The 24,811-nt window shown below is 38.8% G+C and overlaps 1 protein-coding gene across 2 annotated transcripts in view; it reads right to left on the bottom strand.

Annotated features, from left to right (window-relative positions):
* SPOCK1 (SPARC (osteonectin), cwcv and kazal like domains proteoglycan 1) overlaps positions 1-24,811 on the bottom strand; it is a 684,049-nt gene that overhangs the window by 180,231 nt on the left and 479,007 nt on the right. For both annotated transcript variants that reach the window (XM_089529606.1, XM_089529615.1), the window contains exon 5: positions 20,563-20,695. In XM_089529606.1, the coding sequence (XP_089385732.1) occupies positions 20,563-20,695 (133 nt within the window). The remainder of the gene's footprint in view (positions 1-20,562; positions 20,696-24,811) is intronic.

Consider the following 24,811-nt stretch of genomic DNA (forward strand, 5'->3'; position numbering starts at 1 on the left):
ATGGCATGATGCCTGCCATATAGTGTGGCGCACAGCATCATGCTAGCCTGGGGGCAAAGTCAGGGCATGCATTGCATGGACGCCACAGCCTGATTCTGTCCCTGGGCCACCCTTAATGGCTGATCTGTACAGCCCCTGAGTTCTTTTTTCCTCATACTGATAAAGGCTCAGTGTTCATAGACATAAATTTTAGAATATATATAATTCCACATAAGAAATGTAGGGTTTTTGTTTGTTTCAATGCATCAATTTTAAAATTATTTTCTATGTTTTGCATATTTGTTTCCCTTTTGGTTTCTTTCCTGCATAGTGAGAATCTACTAGCTGAAACAACTGAATGCCATGGAGAGACCCTTTGGAGGATGATGCATAATGTATAAAAAAGGAACACATGCCAATCCCACTATGGGTAAAGAGAAGCTTTATGCCTATCTATACAGACTCAGAATGAGGGGCAACGTCATAGTTTCAAATAGCTCATGTATTTTTCATGGTTCAAATTGGCTGCTTAAAAAACTCAATTTCTTTACTTCCAGTGTTTCAAGGGAATGAATGAGAGTTTACAGTTGTGAACCTTATGGCTTACATCCAAAAACAAAAAGAAAATGTCTGCAATCTTTTCTTTTTTGCATACTAAAAATGTTAACACTGTATCACCCTAATAATCTCATTTTCCAATTCCTCTTGCTTAACACTGCTGGCTGGAACCAATTACAAATGCCTTTAGGCTTGCCTACTCATAATCATAACGTGACAGGTCAAATTTTATTGTTTGCTCCATCCATCATTACTGACATGCTAATTCAAAGCAAGCCTGGCACCGTCGATTCACTGCCTTTTCTCCCTGTGCAACTGTGGTAATTTTAATGCAGAGGGCTATTATGAAGCATTCTGCCTTTTCTCCCTGTGCAACTGTGGTAATTTTAATGCACACTTTCTCTGTAAAATTTGAAACTAGAGCCTATAATTATGCCTCTTCTCCCACTGTCTGTCTCTCTGTTTGTATATATATAATGTTTCTTACTGCAACTGGGCAAACAAACCCAAAGAGGCCACCATAGTTGATGTTTGTTGGAAAAAGTCAGTTCTGATGTAATGTACAAGGCTGAGGTGGAGAGGGTGATGGTGAGTGGAGTGCTGAGAAGGCGCTGTGCATGCAAATATTAAAACTGCTACTAGTCCCACTCTGCATGTTTCTGTCCTATGCTCCATTCAGCAAATGGCCCTGGAAGTAGATGGTCAGAGTGCAAGAGCTGTTGGGTCCTTAAGCCAGTCCTATCAACAAGAGGTGCTTCCTAATTTTTAAGAACATTGAGGACTCTTCTCATAGCCAAGCCTGTGAAGTTTTACGGGAATTGTGACTATGGGATTGGTGTTTGGGGATGATAGCATTTCTGTCTGCAAATGTCTTCCCACTAACACCTACAGTTACTGGAATAAAGCTCTTGCTGTTTGAAATGCAGAAGGCTAGTTCATTGAACTGTGCAGGGTAGTTCCTGGCACTTACCCAATGAGTCCATGGAATTTGCAAGTCAGGGAAACCTGGGCATGCTACTGGTGAGTCCCAGGTTCTTTCAGTCACTCTGCTCCCAGCCCTGCCTGACTGGGTATTTTTATCTATTGCCATGAAGGCACAATCGCAGTGTCAGTTTTAGGGACAATATGTGAGGGTGAGCAATGGGTTCCATAATATTTATTTTTCTCAAGGAGAGAGCCCTCTATCCATGGAACTAGAACCTAAAGATAGTTTTTATTTTTTTGTATTAAAACTTCCAGAGCCAGCCGGAGGCCAGGCTGACTAGGAGATCCTGAAAACTACAATCCAAAAGGCCAACATCTTATTGGGGAAAACTTTCACCATCCCCACAGAAGCAATTCCTCACTGGTCATGTCAAGATACTTTCTGATGAGGCAGTGACAAATAATAATAATAATAATAATAATAATAATAATAATAATAATAAATGCAGAGCTATACACAACAGACAGTCCCTTCACAGAAAATATATTACTTCTATTCTTTTTGTATTGCATTCCTCTGAAAATTAATTTAATACTGAAAGCACTACATAAACTGCCTTCAAAATACTGTGGCCCCACAGTTACAATTAAAACCAGGCAACTGTGAAAAAGTGTTTGTCTGAAAATAAAAGGTTTATGAATACAAAAAGTAGAGATCAATAAACTGACAAGATATGTTAATCACACAAGAAAATAACTGTGTGAAACCCTATTCCTTAACAGTATGGTGGGGGCATCTTTAAATTGCTTTTAACAATGTAACTTTAATGAAAAAGAAAAGAAAAAGAAAAAAGGAAGAAAATATGAGTTTTCATATGTTAGACAGGACCAGAAAAAAGGTATGTATATTTCTATATTGCAGTCAGACTTACTGTCATCATATGTTAACGTATGTGGCTAGAGAAACTTTGTAGGTGGAAAGTGTGACAAACAATTAAAGGAAAACTGTCAGACATGATCAATTTTCCAATATAATGGTTTGCAGATATACTGGTCTATCAGTTCTGTATTTTGAATCTGATGATGGCCAATACTGAATACTTTCTGCCATATATATGAGATTCATTTGGTGAAACAGTGAGAGTAATGTCAGATAATTTCACTATGTTAATCTAGCATGAAACAACAAAACAAAGTGCAGAAAATATAGGTTGACATAGATTTAGATTTGCTGCTATTTCCAACTTCCACAGTTTCCCATGAAGATCTCTCTAAGGTCCTATTTTCCTTTTTTGTGCGTCAGTGGCCTGTTACAGACTGCCAAAATAAAGCTGCTTCGGGTCTCTTTGGAGGTATGCTATTTAAATGATGCATGGGTCCTAAGAGTCCGGAGGTCGCGCCAAAGCCACACTCCATTCCTAAGCACTGGAGTGCAGCTTTGGTGCAGCTTCCGGATTCTTAGGATGCATGCATCATTTAAACAGCACACCTCCAAAGAGACCTGAAGCAGCTTTATTTTGGCAGTCTGTAACAGGCCTATGTCTGCAAAATAGTAATAATAATAACAATCTTACAGCCAAAACTAACCATGTGAAAATGTAACATCAGAATTGCAACACAATCTGGGTCTTTCAAGAGCAATCTATGAGCGTGAGCCAGCAGGAGTTTTATAGAAAACCCATCTGTATTTTCAGTTTTCAGGTGGCACTAATTAATGCTTGGGGTATCTTCCAGACAGCTTCTGATGATAAATGTGTTGGGTTCCCTTTGAAAGCTTTCCCATGACATAGGCTGTTGAGAATACATACATTTTGCCTGTAGTGAACTTAAAATTCCAACTATCAAAGAGATAAAATATTTTATCAACTGGACATGTTCATTGACTGAAGATGAATTAACAATCCTCTATGTGTATGGAGTACTCCATTTATTTTTTTAAAACACAAACAAATAAGCTTAAATTAGGCACCTGTATGCAACTAATGGCATCTTTCCTAACTGAAAACTAGAAAGTCTGTTCTGGGTTTATATGTTCTTTGCATTTTTTTTTTATTAAACCCACCCAAATTGAATATTTGTTCAAAGCACCATGAAGGCAGGTATGCCATTCAAACTTAATAAATGTTGGCTGAGAAATCACATAACATTAGTCCATGTTATTAACTTCCACAAGGAGTAGTATGTTCCACTGGCAAGACATATTCCATTGTGAGTTCCTTTGGAAGAAGGGATCACAGGAGATGTGTAAGCTTTCAGTAATATTTGTGTATATTTATGAATATACAAAAGGAACATAGGTGGAAAGATGCAGTTCAACAGTGGCAAAACATGGCACAGGGTTCCCATATTGCAGTCTAGAACTCTGAGGTGGTACCTGTTTTCCTTCACCTTATATATAAACCCTTCTTTATGCCAATGCTTGACTCTGATGGAAACTATGGTTTTCATTTATTCCTTTACATTAGGGATAGAGAAGTTCCAAATCTGACCACTAGGGTACAGGCCCATCAGGTCCAGCAGAACCTCAGGTGCAGTTCCTTCTGATGGTTTACCCCTGTGATAGCGGACCTATGGCACACATGCCACAGGTGGCACGTGAAGCCATTTTGCCTGGCACGGGCCAGGGAGAAAGAGGAACAGGCACGTGCATGCCTGTTTCTCCTCCTCCCTGCCGTTCCCCAGCCTCCAACTCTCTCTGTTTATTTAGGGAAGTACAGACTTGTGTGGGAATTCTGCAATATATTTAATTCATATATTTATGAAATCTTTAGAGATTCAATACAGTATTTTAAAGGCTTGAAAATGCAAGTTTTAAGCTGTAAAGAAATACTGAGACAGACAGTAGTGGCTAAAGAATTATAGTTGAGAGATGTCCATCTGCTAGACTCTAGTAACCCTCCTGCATTTATAAACTTTCCCTCGATATTTTATCTACATTTCGAAGCCTTTTTACACAAACATGAAATCTATAAAAGATGAAATAAAGCAGGGAGAGGGCAGAGGGCTTGTAAAATTCTGAAACTGGTAGCGTTTGTAAAATTCTACCAGATTTTGTATGGAAGGAGGGCCATGGCCACTTCCAAACATTTTGTTGCCTGAGGTCACACAGCAACGGGTAGTGAACAGTACTGAAAAGTATGTAAAAAGCAGAAAATATTAAGGACACAAACTCCATGTGTTCTGAGAGGCTAAAGTGCAGAGTACACTGACATCTAAATGGAAACATATATTTTCTGTCTTGCACCAAGATGCTCTCAAAAGGTAAATGGGAACACAAGGAATCAATTGCCAGACAGAAGTTGCTTTCTTATAATCAAGCATTTGATTTCAAAACTGGCCTCACACAGGCAAGCATGAAATAATGCAGATAAAACAGCTGTATGATACCTAAACGTGCTGCCTTATGAGTACCGTTGAACAGAACTTTTCCCTCTGAAAGAAAAACTATTACAACTAGTGTATTTTTGAATAGACATAGCCATACTTTAGGTTCTATGAACTTGTGATATATCAATAGCATTGACAATTTCTGTAAGATGACACAGTAGTAAGTGGGCAGAGGGAAGGCAGGAACCATAGCTCTCTTATGTGGTGATGAATTGGTCAAAACTCTCTGCTAAATGGAAGAGATGTTATAGCTCTAAAAACTTAGTTGTCTCTTTAATAAATTGCTCTACTGTTTCAGCTTTGTTATGAAGACACCAAGATGTCATACAAAACTAGACATTAAAACATATTGTCTGGACAAAAGCTCTCTTGCAGTGCTAAAACGAATGCTCCATCTATAGACTGGCCATAAGGCAGATTTTTTTTCTTATTATCTGTTATGACACTGGGCCCTGGGAGCATCCGTGGGCTAGTTAAAAAATATCAGTTGAACTTTAGAATTATCTCTTGACCTTGGTTTTCCTCCAGTTTAAAATAAAAAGATAGGGGTTCAAAATTTCAGAATCATTTTTTCCCTCTGCTTTGTTCTGGAATTCAAAGATACAACCATGCTAGTCTGTGGAATCAGTATGTAGAGAGATCTTGTAGCACCTTTGAGACTAACTGAAAGAAATTGGCAGCATGAGCTTTCATAGACTTCTGCCTATGAAAGCTCATGCTGCCAACTTCTTTCTTTCAGTTAGTCTCAAAGGTGCTACAAGACCGCTCTACAGACTAGTTCTGGATGTTCATTTTGCTGCTGATTAACACAACATAATTTCTTATGTAGGTAGCCAAAATTTCTTTCTAGGAGTCATTCTCTTCTTCAGATATGTATTTATTCATGACTTTCACCCCATATCTAGCTCCTCTTTGCAGAATGTGGAAATCTGGACCATTCCATTCATGTGTGTTTTGGTTTATATGTGCGGGCATGTATATCTGAGTATGTATGGAAAAAATACTCCATCCTAATTAATTAATGAATAGTTAATCATTAATTAACTAGTTAATAAGCCACAAATAGAAAGCCTGGTCAAGAAAAATAATACTGAGCTGACAATGTTGCAGTTTTTGCCCAGTATTTGCACAAACCAAGCGTTTGGGGAAATTAATCTCTGAAGAAATCCACATATCAGTTTTGTGTGCGAAAGTCAGACATTTTTCATGCAAAATGTTATTGTTTCCAGGAACTCGATTTTGTGTGAAAAAACAATTATTTTTCAAGAAGGAAAAGCCACATTGGTTTTTGGAAGGAGTAGGTTTTTTGTGCAACAACACATTTTTTTTTTTTGTATACACACATACATACTGCAGCAAACTCTTTTCAGAAACTCATATTTTTGTACAGATCTCATGGGTTTTTTCCCCCATGAAAAACACCAATTTTACACTAAGCCCATGTGGGTTTCTGGAAACAATTTTTTTGCACAATTTTGCACGTGTGTGTGTGTGTGTGCATGCGTGTGTGCGTGCGTGCGTGTAAACATATTTTTCAATCAAATAATGACTTTCCAGAAACCCATGTGGACCTTAGTACAAAAAACATTATTTTGCACAATAAATAACATTTTAGTTTTATCTTTTAAAATTATTGTAAACTGCCATGAATCTTATTTTGAGAGAAAGGTGGGATATAATTCCATAAATAAACAAAAACCTTTGCATAGCCCCCTCATGTATTTCTGCACAGAATAATGTCCCAAAACGCTGAGCATGAGTGACGACCAAGGGGAACTATGCAGAAATATTCATTTTTTCCTTGCCACTATGTGGAAAGTTTCAATATTCAGATAACCAACAGTATTTTCCCCATTCTATCTGATATTAGGGAAGTCACTTTTAGATAGGAATCAGTTTGGATCTAGCTTCACACATAGATAAAATCTATGGGCTGAAGTCAGGACTCTGTTTATTTCTAAATGTCTGAACAACAGGTACAAAGAACTGTAAGTAATATTATTAACACCACCACCAACAACAACATATGTGTTCACATTAATTTAGATGAAGAGATGAGTTACTGAGCACCATTATATGTAACACACTTCTTAAACTGGCTAACTCAGACATATAAAAAACCAACCTAAAAAACCCTGCAAGATATATTGGAAGCTTTAGGAAACTCTATTCATGATGATAGTTGTTTGTGGTGCAAAATGTTACAGTGCATAGATTATTACTGCCTGTGTCAACATTTACTCATCCTTTTTCCATTGGACTATTAGTATGTTCTATATTTGATTTCAGAGAGCTAGGGGAAAGGAAGTAGAAGAGAAGGAAGATGACTTGTGATGCATGCTGTAGATTATAGGGGTGCAGCTGCAGTACTTTCAACTCTGTCAGCCAGTGGGGATGGTATTGCGTGCCAGTTGGGTATACATAATTTCAGCAAAGCAATAGATTCAGTTGCATGACATACATGTGTCTATTCCAATGAGCATACAAATTTAGGACTTGGGTTCATCACTCTGCCATTGATAGCCACAACCCCAAGGTATTGGAGAAGCTGGAACTATCTATAGCACAGGACACCATACATATCCTTACTGCTGAAATAATGTGTCTGCCAAGAATTTGACCCTTAAGGAGCCCAATTTTTCAGGCATTTTGGCGGTTGCACGAACACGGAAAACCCAAAACACAATATGTTGAACTGATTTGTTGTTGTTAATTTGATTATGTTTATGTAGGAAACACTAGAGAAGACAGAAGTGCATTGAGCATGACTTAACTTTCCCAGTATGCATTTTCTTTCATTTCAGCTGCCTTGATTAAGCCTGATCTCAAGCAGTGGGTTATTTCAACATTAATGGCAACCTTAAGAAAAAGCACCCTGTGTTGAAAGACATCTGGGAGCCCAAATAAAGTATAATTTAAACTATTACACAGGAAAGCAAACAAATGCTAAACAAACAAGGAGAACGTAAAACAGGCACATAAGCCATTCTACAAGCAATAAACATTGTAAAAAAAAAAAAGAAAGAAAGAAAGAAAGAAAAGGTAACCCAGTCTGGATTTTGCACACCACACAATAATCCAGTGTTGGTCCCAACTACAGCAGACCTATTTAATCAATGAAACTTACAGAAGGGTAGATTTAACAAGTTCCTATTGAGTTAACCAAGGCTCCAACTCTTTCTCTCCCCCCCCCCTCCCCAGTTTCTGGAAATACTATTTTGTCTCTTGTTTTTCCATGTTGAATTAGTGAGAGCTATGACAATAGACATGTTTTGTCCCCATTTTTAAACAAGAGTCTTGATAATTGGATTAATTTGTTTACAATGATTTAATTAAATTTGTGAAACAACAAGGTACATACTTTCAGGGACAATAATTATACCTATGTGTACCTTCCAATCATTGAAAAGGCTGTTAGTCACAGGGGAAGTATTTGGTAATTTAACATCACCTTTATTTTCATTTTCTGATTAGTGAAGAACAGTCATCGTCATGTTCAGGTAATTGCTTTATTAACTAGCTTAATTACATCTCCCTTAGAAGTGGCAGCTATGCAGTTATTCTACTTAATGTGTTGCTGAAGGAAAAAGTGCTAACTAATTGCTTACAGAATTTTTTTTTTGGGGGGGGGAGCTCTAGAATGCTTGCTGGCTTAATTCACTGTTATTTATTAAGGCTATGTTACCTGGAGTAAGATCAAACATGAAGCTTAAGTTATGTTCAACCTAACCTTGTAGAGATTATGGTGTAGTTCTCTGAACAAATAGAAAAAGGCACTAATCTTTAAATTCGCACCCTGAAAGCTATGAGTAGGTAACTGTTGAACACTGGCTCCAAAAGGAATACTTAATAGCAATTATCATTGACTCTCATGTAATTTGCAATTAAAATTCTTTCTTTTCAGAAAAATGTGTTCATGGTCAAGCTGAAAAATTGTAAACTGACCACTTTTGTTATAGTATATAATATCTGTAATTATAATTTCAGCCTATAAAGAGCATGACAGTTCAAGGATGAACAGAAAATGATTCTGCCTTGGTAGTTAATGCCTCACTGTTTAAAGCTATGGTGATACAGTCTTTGGATGTCATCCTAAATGTGGTTACCAAAAGGCAGCTTTCACTGAAGGTACCAAGATTATGATTTTCTAAGAAGAGGAATGCATTTATTCAGGTATGGTCTCATTTTTATTTTAAATGAGACTGTTAGCCTGTGTGGTAAATAAATCTGTCATAAGCAAAAAACGCAGGGAACTTTAATGATTCAAGAATTACTCACACTTCTCATTTTTCCCTCAGTTCAACATACCTGCAACTAAGATTGTGCACCTTAGTTTCACTTTCTACCACATCTGAATTTTTAAAATTTTGTTAAATGGGATCAGAAATAAGAAACTAATCAGCAAAAATATCTCAGCCACCTAGGGACCAGCAAATTTACATTGATTGATTTATTTCTATGGAGCCTTTCTCCCAGGAAAGGACCCAAGGTGGCTCACAAATAAAAATTCTAACAAACATATTACAATAAAACAAAAACATCAGCTAAAACAATATAAAATTGCAAACATTAAAACCACAATACAACCACAATACCCATCCCATTTAAAAGCGATCCCAGTTTTAGTTTAGTTTTTGTTCATATTCAGAGTTCAGAAATGACATGCAACAGAATTCTGACCCATCCCATGGACTGTGGGAATAGCATGAAAGCAAGCGAAATTCTAATCCCAAGGATAGCCTGCCATTCCAGACTTATAGTATATTGAACCAGTAATTTCTTTGCACTACCATGATAATTAACAGGTAGTGTTTTCCTTTTCCACAGAACCCTAATACCTTACTATTGTAAGGGATACTGGATCAGGAAAAGAAAGTGGAGTGTTACAGAAGAGGCAGTGCATTCCTTTGGAGGAAGCAAGATTTCTGAAGGGAATGGAGCATCTATTGCTTCAGCACTCTTACTCCTACATCCTAGATGTATGTGTGTGTGTGTGTATATATATATATATATATATATATATATATATATATATATATATATTCAGATAGGCTTTACTGGTTTTAATAGACTTAGGAAGCTTAGAATAATACATTTCTGTTAATGTACACTTAATTATATAAAGGCATACTTTGTACATAAGAAGTGCATTTCTTTCCAGTAATCTCTGCTACTTGCAAACTCTATCCAGAAAAAGGAAGCCTTTGTTCCCTCTTATACTCCCACTCACATTGCCTTTGGTTTGTTACCATGATTATGAACAACATATTATCATTCTAATTTTGATTATTGATATGGTATTTGCAATTAACATTTATAGTAGATTTCCTGTTTGGAACATTATATAAAATTACCATACATATTCTGAGAGAATGGCATTATTATGAAACAAAGGCAATATCCTAGCATCACAATTAGGGTTGTCATATCCCGCCTGGGGGCGGGACAATCCCGCTTTTGAACCGGGCGGGGTCATCCCGTCCCAGTTTGCTAACTGACCTGGTTTTGCCCTGGGTCAGCTGCTGCTGTGGAAGACTATAGCGGCCGCGCTTGCTGTGGCCAAGTTGCACCGTGCACGGCCGCTCCTGCAGCCCTCGTGCGGGACTGCTCGCGCAGGGCCTCTCGCGCGCTCACACGGGGCTAATGAGGAGGTGTTCCTCCTCCTAAGGCTGGGGCTGAACAACCCACTCCTTCTGCAGGCTGGAGCCTGTCAGTGCTGGTAGGGGGCGGGGCTGTTCCAGCCCCAGTCTGCCCCCATTGGCCAGCCAGACTCCAGAGGAGGAGCTCCTCCTCTGTTTGGTCATGGGCTGGCCGGAGGGGAAAGGAAAGGGCCATTTCCTGGTGCCTTTTTTGGTGCCAATGAGGATGAAGAGGAGGAGGAGGAAGAGGTGGGTGTCCATTCCCAATACTGTATGTATTTTTAAAGTGCATTTTTAAAGTGTATTTTTAAAGTGCATTTTAAAGTGCATTTTAAAGTATATTTTAAAGTATATTTTTTAAAGTATATTTTTAAAGTGCATTTTTAAAGTACATTTTAAAGTACATTTTTTGCAATATTTATTTTTATTAAGTGTATTTTTAAAGTGTATTTTTCCAGTATTTATTTTTATTAAGTGTATTTTTAAAGTGTATTTTTTCCAATATGTATTTTTCCCCAAGTGCCTTTTCTGCGTGTTTTTGGTGCTTTTAATGCTAACAAGTTTGCCTTCTTTTAACAATGATAGTAATGATGATGATATTGATATCAGTCAGCTTCTGAGGCCGGAGCTCACTCTTTCTGAAGACGTGACAGTGTGACTTTCAAAGTGCATTTCTGTGTATTTTTGGTGCTTTTAATGCTAACAAGTCTCCCTTGTTTTGTCAATGATAGTGTGACGATGATGATGATGATGATGATGATGTGATATGAGTCAGCTTCTGAATCCGAGAGTGTGTTGTCAAGCGTCACCTTCCAAAGTGTGTTTTTGGTGTATTTTTGGTGCTTTTAATGCTAACAAGTCTGCCTTGTTTTAGCGATGATGATGATGATGATGATGATATTTATATCAGCAAGCCTCTGAGGCATGGCCAATGTAAGTTGCTGTGATTTTTACAAACTCATGCGCAGTGAAGAAAAAACAAAGTCTCTTGACCAAGTACACACTTCTTAGTAGTACACTTGGTGCAAGACACCTGAAACGGCAAATCCACTTCTTGTGAAACCACCTGGACATGTCCAATATGCATATCCATGTTAAACCATGCTAAGTGTTAAACCCAAGGGGTTTGGTTATGGAATAAGCCTCTGAAATATGCAAGAGGCCATGTTAAGTAAAGCCATGTTCAATGCCCAAATGTGCTGTTGTATGTGTTTTGGAATAGAGGGGGGTGGTTTGGCCAGAAAGGGAAGTACATTTCTGCCATCTGTCTAGGAATAATGCCCAAATGTCCTCCATTTTGATCATGCCTAAGAAACATGCATTTATATTAACATTTTTAAAAAAATCATCAAATTTTTTCGCATGCCCTCCATTTTTTAAAAATGTGTCCTACATTTGAAAATGTTGCATTCCATTTGTCCCAGTTTGGAGGTCCTGACTTATGGCAACCCTAATCAGAATCATATTTTTGGTATTATGTATTATATATTGGACCACAGTGCTCTATATCTTCTTGACAGAAAGCATCTGAAATCTAAAGACACAGCTGTGTTAATCCGGAAAATCAGTTAGTCTCAGATAGTTTCAGTTAGCTTCCAAGGTGCTACAAGATCCCTTTACATCTGAAACCTAATCATCAAATGCCAAAGAGTGATTGCCAGTGAATACACAGCAAGCCCAAATGCTATTGTTAGTGTTAATCTGCAGCAACAACAGCAGCAATAACAAAAATGGAACAAACATCACTATTTATTATGGCCAGAGAAGAAACAAAGAACATGTGTGGAAATTCAGCCATCGCTATTGATAGTTGGATTGCCTGCCGTCACCAAGGTATTAAAAGTAGAAAGCAAGGAAAACAAAGTCACTTGGAAATATGGTTGTCTCCCCTGGCCAACATCTTTCAGGAGGATTACAGCTAGTGAGATTCAAGCTTTCTGGAAACTAGAAAGAATAATTGGGGTGGCTGTTGTGATCTTGTCCAAACCAATAATTTTGGCAGCACAGTGGGAGCCATATGGATGCTTGAAACAAGAACACTGTGGCCATTTATTATAAAAGGTTGCCCTGCTGTGGACAGCCAAAATAACAGGAAATCTGAAATCCATCTGACAGTGGCTTTGGTTATCATAAACTCACTCCATCATGCAATGTAGTAGCATTCTAATTTAAAAGGAACAATTTCATCCTCCCCTTAAAAATAAGCAGCAAAGAGAGTAAGAGAATAAATTAAAATGCATAGTAAGGTATACTCCTCTTAATATAGTTGTGGGGAACTGTTCCAAATGGAAAATACTCTTTTAAAAAAGAGTACAAAGTTTAAAAGACACAAGTCAGTTTTTCAAAAGCGAAATAAAGCAAAGCTTTTTCCCCTACAGCTTTTTGGGTTCTTCCATATGTTTCTGTGCTATATTTTTGAGGCTCTCTTTTTTCTGAATTACCTTGTTTTATAGTCACAGCACTTAGAATATTGGGAAATGAAAGTTGAAAGAGAAAGAAGGAATTACATATGCCAAAGGCCACCAGTGAAATCATGTCTAAGCACAGTGGTGGCTCATGCTTTCATGTCAGTGGGCAGCTAAATCTGCTACGGATTGTAAAGCACACCTGCATCAAGGGCAGGCTTGCCATCTGTAGTTCTGAGCCTCTGCAGATGCCAAGTCTCTGCTTTGCAATGTGCGTGCATGTTTTTTTTTGTCATCTGTGTGTGTGTGTGTGGGGGGGATCCAGAATGGATCCCCCACAGATTCCAAGGGCCCATTATAGTTTTAAAGGAGTTATCCAAGAGGCTGAAGCAATATGTGGACAGCTCTTTGGATAGCACCTTTACATTATGAACTAAGGCATGGAGGAAATTCCCTACCTTGGTGGCATGGACACGGGATATCACCACATTGGCAGATTCACCACATCATTGATATGGAAGCCACCAGCTGCTAGAATATAAGCAGAGAGCTGACTAGAGATACCCTGCTGACTAGTAAGGCCATTGTCAGACTCGCCAAGGGGTTGAGGAGGGGAAGGGCAAGCAGACTTAACCTTGTGTGAGAAAAGAGCATTCAGAGGACAAGGATAGGATTATGTGAGGGCTATTCTTCAGATGAATGAATGGAAGCCTGCCAGGAAACCTAATTACAGGGCTGTAAGATGGAGAAGAAGGCTGCACTCATTGGGCTGGTGCTGACCAACTGTATTGATGCTAGAATGTCAAACTCACATTTATTATCTAAAACAGTTGCTAACCTTCCATAAGGTTCTCCTCCCCCAGCATATGTTGGACTTGATGTCCCCTCTCCCCTTCCACAGCTTCCAGTTGTGACAAAGCAGAAAGCATAAACTATATATTTTCATGAGATAAATGCAAATACGGCATAAAGGAAATAAGAAAGCCATGAAGCAGTGACTCCCCATAGCCATATAGAAACACAGTTGCTAAACATCAACTGAGAGACACTATGACTATATGAAGCACTATAAGGAAGCTGCTGGTCCAGAATGGAAAAGCTGGCCTCACTGGTCTATATGGCCTCTTGAAATCATGCTTGAAATCTTATAAGATTTCCTGTCTTGTGAGATTTACTTTCAGATCTGGCATGAGATTCACACCAGATCTCACCTGAGGTCTCATGACAGTTCAGTTATGAAACCTCCCTGATGGACTCTGAGCAGCCATTCAGACTCCAGAGCAGACTTCAGTACTGGCCCAGGGATGCCCTTTGCAATGGCACCCCTCTGGAAGTATCAGGATAAAACTTGTGGTGACAAAGAAGTATTTGGTATAATACAAAAGAAAACAAGAAAGCCATTGTACTTAATTATATTTAATGGGACTTGAATATCCATGGATTTTGGTATCTATTGGGGGTCCTGGAAGGAAACCCCAGCGAATACCATTGACTCACTGTATATCTTCTTTAAAAAAATCCATCCCCACTGTTGTATGGAAGACTTTCCACAAAAGTTCATATCTTAAGACAGATATTCCGATATATTTCATCACATTAGGGCAAGTGATTTTCAACATTGCATGTTTAAGAGGAAGCCTTATTTATGATACTATAGTATTATCTCCATCCTGTCAGATGTATCACATCTTCTGGGTTACAATTCAAAACAGCAATAATCCATAAATGCCACTTCTGCTGCACTGAATTTTGTCAAGCTCATTAAGGTCTTTGTTCACTGAAGCCTAGAACATTCCTTTAAATTTTGGACAGGCACTAGAATTACCTGATAATTACTTACAATCATCAACATTTTATTTGCTAGGGCAGTAAATCTTGACCTTTAGTTTCACATCAGTTGTTTGAAACAATTTAGATTGCACAGGGAATGAAACCTTGTGTGAAGTCAAACACCTGAATTAAATGCCAAGCCTATAAAAGCTGGTCATGCTAAAAACCACAGCAGTAACATAGTGTGTTTGTGTGTGTTATCCTGTATTACATATAGAAGGCTTTACAACTCTCCTTAGTCAATTGCCTTGAAGTACCATTTACTGTGGAAGCACAGTTCTTTTTATACAGCAGATGATATAATGTAGCTTCTATTGAGAACCATGATTTCTGCAGAATTTAAATATGAAATTAGCACCCAGCAAAACCTGAGCATAGGGCTTATTGGTGGTCAACCCAAAATGTGTAGTCTCCAGGACCATCTCTCCAGGTCTTTCTCTAATGTGCTAAGATCCCCTTGACCTTCTATTCTGTTTCTGAAACCCTCCAGCTTGAAGACAGGCAAAATGTCTCCCTTCCCATTGCACTGTAGTTCTGATACACTATTTCAGAAATTGCCTGTATATCATACATGGGAAAGATCCTGTCTCATCTGGAAAGCTAAACAAGGTAAGCCTTGGCTAATACTTGGATGGGAGGCCAGCAGATGAATACCAGATGTTGTAGGCTATATTTGAGAGGAAATAACTTGCAAACCTCAGGCTACTCCCTGCCTAAACTCTGTAAAATTCATGGAGTCACCATAAGTTGACAGGAAACTTGAAGGCATGCACACCCACTTCAAAAATACAATGGAGTATTGGAAAGCCTTGGCACTCCCCCTTATTTTGACCTTCGAGTTGGGGAGGGGCCGGTGGAATTACCCTCACAGCAACCCCGCTTGAAACTGCCAGGGTGGCTTCAAAGCATACCACAATGTCTATGATGTAGGTAGTTCCCGCTTCCCCACCACCTTGTTGCTGAATGGCTATCAGTGGCAGATTGGTGATGTCATGGCCAGCCAAGATCAGCTCTCGGAGGATGAGGAGGAGGATGAGCCTCCTCCAGAGTAAGGGCTGATTGAGGCAACGCCAGGTGCTGTTCCTGCCCTGCCAGGTCCCAGCTGTGATCCTCCAGCCCCAGAGGAGGAGGTTCAACCAGGTCCTAGTGCCAAAGAGAGGCTTCCTTCGGTACCACAGCCTAGTGGTGACTCTGGAGACGAAGCTTGCCTGCAGGTGCCTTCTTTCAAAGAGAGAAGAGCCGAAAGTTCTTGCAGACGCAGATCACAGAGGATTGCCGAGAGGCAATTAGCCAACCAGCCTCAGGTGGCACGAGGGAGAGTTTCCCTTACTTAAGTGGGAGAGAGACTAATGCTGGTTGCTTGAGTTTATTGCATGATCTTTCGGCGTGATTGCTGCTAGCACTAGCTCCTAGTATCTGGATTCTTTGTTACCTTGACCTTGGACTGGACTTCATTATCTCTTGGCTGTTTGACTAACGTTGTTTCTCGGTATCCTGACTTCGGCTTGACTCTCGGAACGTTTGGACTTCTGGAATTCTGAACTCGGCTTGTTTTCTCGGACTGCTCTCAGACTGATTCCTTGCAAGGTCTGCTTTACTTTCACTTCCACTGGGCTAAGGCTCTGTTATCGGCTACTGTCAAGTGCCTGCTGGCAGCATTCCCGGACAGGTGGACCCCAGTCCCAAATTTGTACAATCACTGGAACAGATATGTTGGGGCCATGCAAATGAAGCTAACATTCAGATTCAAAATTAAGAGGCAATCTAAGACTTGTCCCTATCAGAGGGTACTCCCAGAATACTTGAAATATTTCAGAAGTATAATGTAAAACCCTGTCCTCTCTTCAGCAGTAAGGCTGGGAGAAAAGCTGAATGTGTAATAAAGTACTCATCAGAGGGGAAAGGAAAGACACTAGAGTGGGACTATGGATCCTTCTGCATTTGGTATGAATTTAGCCAATTCTCATATTTTTTTCTCAGCATTCAATACTGGCTCTAATTACAGGTTTTCAAGAAGCTAGAATTTTGTTATGATTTACCATACAGCTTGAAGTGCAGACCAAATGGCACACACAATAGCTTTTCTATGTTTCTTTTTTGAATGAAAAATCTGTTGTTCTTTCCCCTGGAACTTGGAACTTAATTAACAAAAGAAGTTCCTGTACAACAACAACAAACCTAAGCCAAAGATTTCATTGTTACCAGAGTCAAACTGAAGAAGCTGATACCTGTTTGTGCCATTTGCAACAAAGTGCTGCCACAGAAAAGTACTCTCACAAAGGTCCACTTCCTTGCTGTACAAAGCTCAAAGGCACTCTGTACTTGGTATCTGGGGCTGGCACAGCTATTGAAAGATTACTATTTATTGCACAGTAAACAGGGGAAACTTCAACCCACATTTTCTGTGAAACCTGTAACAAATATTCCTGTTCCAGGTGAAAAAGAAGTAGAAATATAAGAAAGGCATTACACTGAAAACCACACAAAGGATATTTGCCCACCTTAGGAAAGAAATATAGTATAGAAATAAGTGAAGTGCATATGAAGTGAGAACTTTATATTTTGCCAGCACTAATTAAAACAAAAAGTTTTCTTAATATCCTTATGGTGCCACAAGTTACTGTCAAGCTACTGAAATAGAATTTATTAAGTACATAATTTGACATGTCAGAACTGTTTATACACAAAAGTCCTGCCCCTTCCTCCAGCCAGATGCCTCTCTGATTGGTTGCAAGGCCAGGAAGGGATGGAACATCCAGCCATGCTTCCTAGGGCTGGGGAAGAGGACCGAAGAAGGAGAAGCAGAGTGAGCTGGAGGACAAGAGCGGCAGGTTGGAGGACAGGAGGCCAAAACTCAGGAATTGGCCCCAGGCCACCACAAACTGGCAGTTTGTACTGGGCCTGAGCATACTGTAAATGCTAAGAGGAGATTGGAACAGAAAAGTATTTACAAGAAAATGGACATTTATTTCTGGAAGAAAACACAAAAAGAAGAATAAATGGGCCAAAGCCAACTTAATGGCAAACAAAAATCTCCCAGAGAATCTAGTGTGTGTGGTGGAATGGGGCAAGAAAAAAAGAGATCATTCCCAGTCCTTATACTGGGACTCCTTTTGACTGGAAATAACAGGGTGTGAATTGATGACCTTTAGTATGTGCTCTGTCATTTAGCTAAGGCTCTGTCCTTAAATATACCACAGAATATTTAAGTGAAATAATAATATTATAACCACTTTAATTTGTGGACTAGCCTAAGTAACAGTTTTGGAGGAAAGCCAGGCCATAAATAAAATTGATATTGGCCCAGTACAGACCGCAGAAAATGGGCGGTCCGCAGCCGCCCCTTTCCATGATGGATTGGGGCCAGGGCAGTCTCACTGGCAGCCTAGAGGCCATGGAGGTACTTACAGTAGTGGCCTCAAACTCAGGTACAGGGATACAACCTCCAGTCCCAGATGGCGTCACACTCTCCTCAAAGGACTGTGTTCACAGTGGGAGTGCTCCTAGATCTGTCCATCCAGATGGCTAATCAGGTAAATGTGACGGTCAGGAGTGCCTGTTATCAGCTCTGGCTGATACACCAGCTGCATCCTTTCCTGAAAGTTAGGGACCTTGAAACTGTGGTGCATGCACTGGTAACCTCCCATCTTGATTTCTGTAATGCACTCTAAGTGGGACTACCTTTGTGCTTGGTTCGGAAACTTCAGTTAGTATAAAATAAGACAGCCAGGCTGGTCTCAAATACAACTAGGAGAGACCACATAACACCGATTTTAAGACTGCTTCACTTGCTGCTGATTAGTTTCCGGACCCAGTACAAGGTGTTGGTTATCATCTTTAAAGCCCTAAATGGCTTGGGTTCAACCTGCCTGTGATTATACGCCTCCTTCCGTATAATCCGCCCTGCACACTCAGGTCCGTTGGGAAGAATTTGCTGCAGCCCACAAAAACTAGGTTGTCCGCTACCGCCCAGAGGACCTTTTTGGCAAACACTACCAGATTATGGAATGGTCTGCTGGATGAGATCTGTCACATTTATTTTAGACTTTCATAGAGGTACATGTTGGCTAGGGAATTCCAGCTTTAAAAAAGCTGTTAAGATAATAATAATTTGCAGGCCTTTCACAACTAGATCCCCAGCCACCAAAATAAGGCCCACTTGTTATATCCTGACTTGGCTGCAGTTAGCTATTTTGATTCTGTTTTAAATCTAAACTGTTTAATTGTATTTTAAGGGAGGGTAGGATTTTGAGATGTAGGAATGTATGTTTTAATTGCTGTAAACTGCCCTGGTTGTGTTATACCACCATAAGTCTTCAAAAATGGTTACCAAGGTGTTCTACTGAAAATTACATTCCTAGTTATGGAATGCTTCTCCCCCATGGATTTGCCATACTGTGAATGTTAATATAATCCAGATGTAATGTGAGAAATTATTTGTGTGGGGGTGGGGGTGGGGGAATCTACTGGTTGCCATAGAAAAAAATAACAGAGACTTTGGGGCTAAACAGACCACCCCACTAGAATGGTGTCTTGCTGCCCCTTTCAGCACCAGCTTGGGACCACATTGAAGCCCCAATCCAGCAGTTTGCCACTTGAAAAAGAAGCAGCAAAATGCCGCTTCTTTTTAGAACGGAAAAAACCGCCCTTGCCGTGGTAGTGGCTTTTCGGCATTTCTTCAGCACCAAAGAAAAAGTGTGATACCACTCACCATTTGGTCAGGTGTATGGCGTGACGCTGACACTGGGGTGGAGGTGGGGCATGCAGTGTGCGGTCACCATGACCCGACTCCACCTCGATGCTGGCATTTCTTGCTGGTCTGTTCAGGCAGTTTGACAATCATTTTAAGGTATCTATATTGGGGATTTTTCTTCTGCATTTTTATGCGATTTGGCTTGTTTTAATACAGAATCATGGCCGTGCACAACCCTTGTGAATAGGGCAAGTTATAATTTAAATGACTGGATGAATAAATAAATGAGTAATTCAACAAAAGACATGGTAAAGAACAAAGCACAGAAATTTTAGCTCTACTTATAAAGTGAGCTGTCAGTGCCTGAATTAAACATGACTAAAGTGGTAATTTCCTTCTACTGAATCGATGCTTATGGCATTAATAATCTGACTGTTTTTAAAATATCCACTGGGTTACCTGTTTTTAGATGTGAAAGTTCTTTACTACTTTGATATTGCCTTTGGTGTAGGGTGTATATGATCTATACAACACCAAGTTACACTGCTTATCTTTTTATATTGCTTGAGATATAAATATTTAAATAAATAAATGCATCCTTCTGAATTGTATTTTCACCATAAAGTCAAATGTTACACTTCCCACCAAGCCCTTTTACTCTCCAACAGCCATGCAATGAGTGATATAAATGCAGTGCAGCACTGTCTGTTTTAATGTGTTAAGCTACATCATAAAGAAAAAGAAATATGGAGTAGCATAAAGTCACAGATATACATAGCAGGCTTTCAATCAATTCTGACTGCTTTCTCTGCACAGTCGAAATACAACATCCATATTGTCTCAATGTGCACTCAATCTGGCAATTTTGGTTTACTTCAAGAAATGCTTCAGAACGTAGCCTGCTTTCATTTTCCACTTTGATAATACCCTGATGACAACTGCACAACTGATAGATTCTCTTGTAAGCAGTGATAATTTCACTCCACAACATTACACATGGCCATTACACACGGAACAACAGGTCCCCTTTTCTGTCCACAGTTCTCCAACTGACTTGCTTTGAAATACTACACATTAAATTTCTCATGGAGCTTTCATTGCAACTTGAATTATTGCACAAAGGTTTTCACTAACTGCATGCAGTTACCTTGGTTGTGTAAATATGTCCATCGGAGCCACAGACAGGGTTGGCATGCATCACTGGGCATGGCTTGCATTTTACTAAATTTGCTGGCCCAGTCCAGTGTCTCTGGGGAAGGTTCCCTTTCTTTTGCCGAAGGCTAGAAAAAAGGAGGGGAAAAATACACTACTAAAGTTGCTTTTATGACCAGTATGAAAAACGTGAGAACAATTTCCATTTTCTGCATATTTAACAGTATCCGTTCCCAATAAAGGTTTATCCAAGAATGTTTCCAAAAATTATTGGCATTATTATTTTTTTCTTTCATATCCCAATATTTCCTTCCCAATACTGGGACTGAAGACAGTTTGTATGTGTTTCCTGTAAATATGGTAACCACATGAATTTTATAGAGTTTTCTTAGGCAAGGAATACTCAGAGGGATTTCCTCTGAAATAAAAGCCTGCTGCACCCAGTTTTCCATTTAAGAACTAATTTAAGAGAAAGACAGCATATAAAATAACTAATGAGCTACAGTTGGCCCTCCTTATCCATGGATTTTTTTTCCACGGATTCAAGCATCCATAGCTTGAATATATTCAAAACAAATATAAATTCCAAATGGCAAACCTTGATTTTTCATTTTATATAAGGGAAACCATTTTGCTCTGCCATTATATTTAATGAGATTTGAGCATCCACAGATTTTGTTATCCACGGAGGATCCCCAGGGGATAACAAGGTCCCACTATAATTAAATAACGAATAACCAGTGATGGACCTCTTTAGCTTCATAAAATTACAACAGATTTAAAAATTTACAAAAACATCATTCTCATATATATATATGTGTGTGTGTGTGTGTGTGTGTGTGTGTGTGTGTGTGTGTGTGCATGCATGCTATTGTTTAAAAGAAATTAAGCAATCCATAGGATGTGTTTCAAAAAGGCAGGGTATAAAACAACAATACCACTAAGCATACTGCACTCAGTTCCTAAAAGGCTCTTGGAATAGGAAGGTTTTCCCTTGTTGAAGAATGAAGGAGGGAGCCATCCTAGCCTCTCTAGGGTGCAAATTTCTTTAGGAAATTTCACTGGGAGCAGTGGCTGAGAAGGCCCTCTTCCTTCACTGGGTTATCCACTTAGAAGAAGAGTGATGTATCAGTGATTGGCATAACATTAATAACAAAAATAACAAATACATATACTAATAAAGCTCAAAGAGAGCAACATGGAGCACTGATGGTGGCAGGCTAAAGGAATGTTGTAGTTTATCCTTCATTCTTCAACAAGGGAAAACCTTCCTATTCCAAGAGCCTTCTAGCCCCATCCCCCAGTGACCCACAAAACTGACTCACAATTTTAAAATTTTAAGAACTCACTAAGCCAAAATGGCCACAGAGAACCAGCTTTTGAACATACCGAAAATGTACAGGACGATAAACAGGAATTTATATAAGGGAAACCATTTTGCTCTGCCATTATATTTAATGAGATTTGAGCATCCACAGATTTTGTTATCCACGGAGGATCCCCAGGGGATAACAAGGTCCCACTATAATTAAATAACGAATAACCAGTGATGGACCTCTTTAGCTTCATAAAATTACAACAGATTTAAAAATTTACAAAAACATCATTCTCATATATATATATGTGTGTGTGTGTGTGTGTGTGTGTGTGTGTGTGTGTGTGTGTGCATGCATGCTATTGTTTAAAAGAAATTAAGCAATCCATAGGATGTGTTTCAAAAAGGCAGGGTATAAAACAACAATACCACTAAGCATACTGCACTCAGTTCCTAAAAGGCTCTTGGAATAGGAAGGTTTTCCCTTGTTGAAGAATGAAGGAGGGAGCCATCCTAGCCTCTCTAGGGTGCAAATTTCTTTAGGAAATTTCACTGGGAGCAGTGGCTGAGAAGGCCCTCTTCCTTCACTGGGTTATCCACTTAGAAGAAGAGTGATGTATCAGTGATTGGCATAACATTAATAACAAAAATAACAAATACATATACTAATAAAGCTCAAAGAGAGCAACATGGAGCACTGATGGTGGCAGGCTAAAGGAATGTTGTAGTTTATCCTTCATTCTTCAACAAGGGAAAACCTTCCTATTCCAAGAGCCTTCTAGCCCCATCCCCCAGTGACCCACAAAACTGACTCACAATTTTAAAATTTTAAGAACTCACTAAGCCAAAATGGCCACAGAGAACCAGCTTTTGAACATACCGAAAATGTACAGGACGATAAACAGGAATTTATATAAGGGAAACCATTTTGCTCTGCCATTATATTTAATGAGATTTGAGCATCCACAGATTTTGTGTTTAATTTGGTTATTATTTTAGTAATAGAAGTGGCATGTAAATGGGGAAATGTGCTAGACTGATAGATAGGAATTTGTTTTACAGGGCATATATGGCAACATCCAGGTTTCTCATGTAATTATGAATATGTAAGGAAGAATGATTAACATAAGAAATGCTATATTAAAGGGATCTTAACAATTTTTTGAAATAATATTTAAAAAAACTTGTGGCAAAATGTAAACATTGTTTTATTTATGTTCATGCATTTTCATCATCATTAATAAACAAAAACAGAAAAAATACCATATATTTAAATCCATATATTCAACTATATCATAACATTAAAATACATAGCCAAAGCCACTGGTATGAAATGAAGATGTTTCCTCTGAAAAGAGACACTGACTATCATTTTGCTTTTCTTTGTAATTAACTCTATTTTTGGACTGAGAACATTTCCAAACCCTTTAAAAACCAGAGCGTACAGTTATAGCTATCCAAAATGTCACAAACCAATGGTTATCATGACTTTGACATGGTTGCTTTTACTACTTCTCTCTGATATTTTTACTTCTTCCTGTCCTCCCTTTTTGAGTTGTAAAATGCTATTACTACAACACATATCGGGATGTAAAGAATGTCCACAATTTTTCTCAACTTCAACAAGAATGGATGTCTCAACATGTCAAGATAATTTATTCAAATGGTCAGCACACAGTAGATTTTTCACCCTGGGCAAGAATGGGAAATAGTGTGCTTTCATGTTCATTGTTTTTTAACCATAAAACATTGTACTTTATGCAAAACATGTTCTTGTGCAAAAAAGTTGAAGGATTTTTGCACAAAATACGATGGGATTTGTTGCACAAAATTCATTTTCCTGGTCACCGGTCACATAATAACAGGCCAGAAGTGTGGGAAAAAAAAATCAAAAATTCTTTGTCAAGCAAGAAGAAAACTATTTTTTCTCTCATTCACAAATGGAATGAAGATTTACACTCCTATACAGAAGTCTTAAAAATATGTATTGATTTTCTATTAAAACATTTTCCTGCCCTTGAATCATCAGTATCCCCAATGTTCCTGCAAATGATATTTTCCATTTTCTCATAGATGTGAATGGCAACATTCATATTAAGCAGAGGAAGTAAAGTTTTGTTTTGGGATATGTCCAATGTTTAGCGAGCTTGTTGCTGCTGCTGTGGTTGTGGTCATGTGCTTTCAAATCATTTCCCAATTTATGGTGATTCCTATCACGAACCTATCACAGGGTATTCTGGGGCTGAGAGTATGTGACTTGTCCAAGGTCATCCAGTGGCCGAGGGGAAAAGGAAATCCTTGTTTCCACGGTCATAGTCTAATGCTCTAATCATTACACCATGCTGGCTCTCTAGTGAGATCATACTCATTCTCTTAGGTCCAAAACACACTGCAAAAATATTCCATTTTGAGACAACTTTAACTGCCATGACTGCATGCTATGGAATCCTGGGATTTGTAGTTTGTTGCAGCATCAGAGCTCTTTGACAGAGAAGACTAAATGTCTCAGAAAACTACAGTCCCCATAATTCTCTAGCACTGAGTGAGGACAGTTAAAGTGGTCTCAAACTGGATTATTTCTGAAGTGTGTTCTGATCCTTATTTGTCACATAGCAAGCATGTGTTATAGACAACAGGTCAGGCAATATATAAGCAATTGTTCTTGCAAGAACTATAGGTTTTTTTAGAATATGGATACAAATCCACTCTATGAACCTTTTGTCAGGCAGGATTTATTCCTAATTCTTATCCCTATTCTTAAAAAATAAATAAAAAATAGCTGTAGCTACTGATACTGCTGGGTTTTTATCCAAAGGCAGAAATTTAGAATAAAACTGGTCAAACTGGAATACTAGTGTGTTCAGTAGAGGGATCATTTTTGGTTGGTAAACTCCGGTATATAAAGTGCCAAACAAGAGATGATACACTA

Source organism: Sceloporus occidentalis, unplaced genomic scaffold (assembly GCF_023333645.1).
Source record: "Sceloporus occidentalis isolate IW3139 unplaced genomic scaffold, rSceOcc1.0.p SCAF_1, whole genome shotgun sequence".
Taxonomy (NCBI): domain Eukaryota; kingdom Metazoa; phylum Chordata; class Lepidosauria; order Squamata; family Phrynosomatidae; genus Sceloporus; species Sceloporus occidentalis.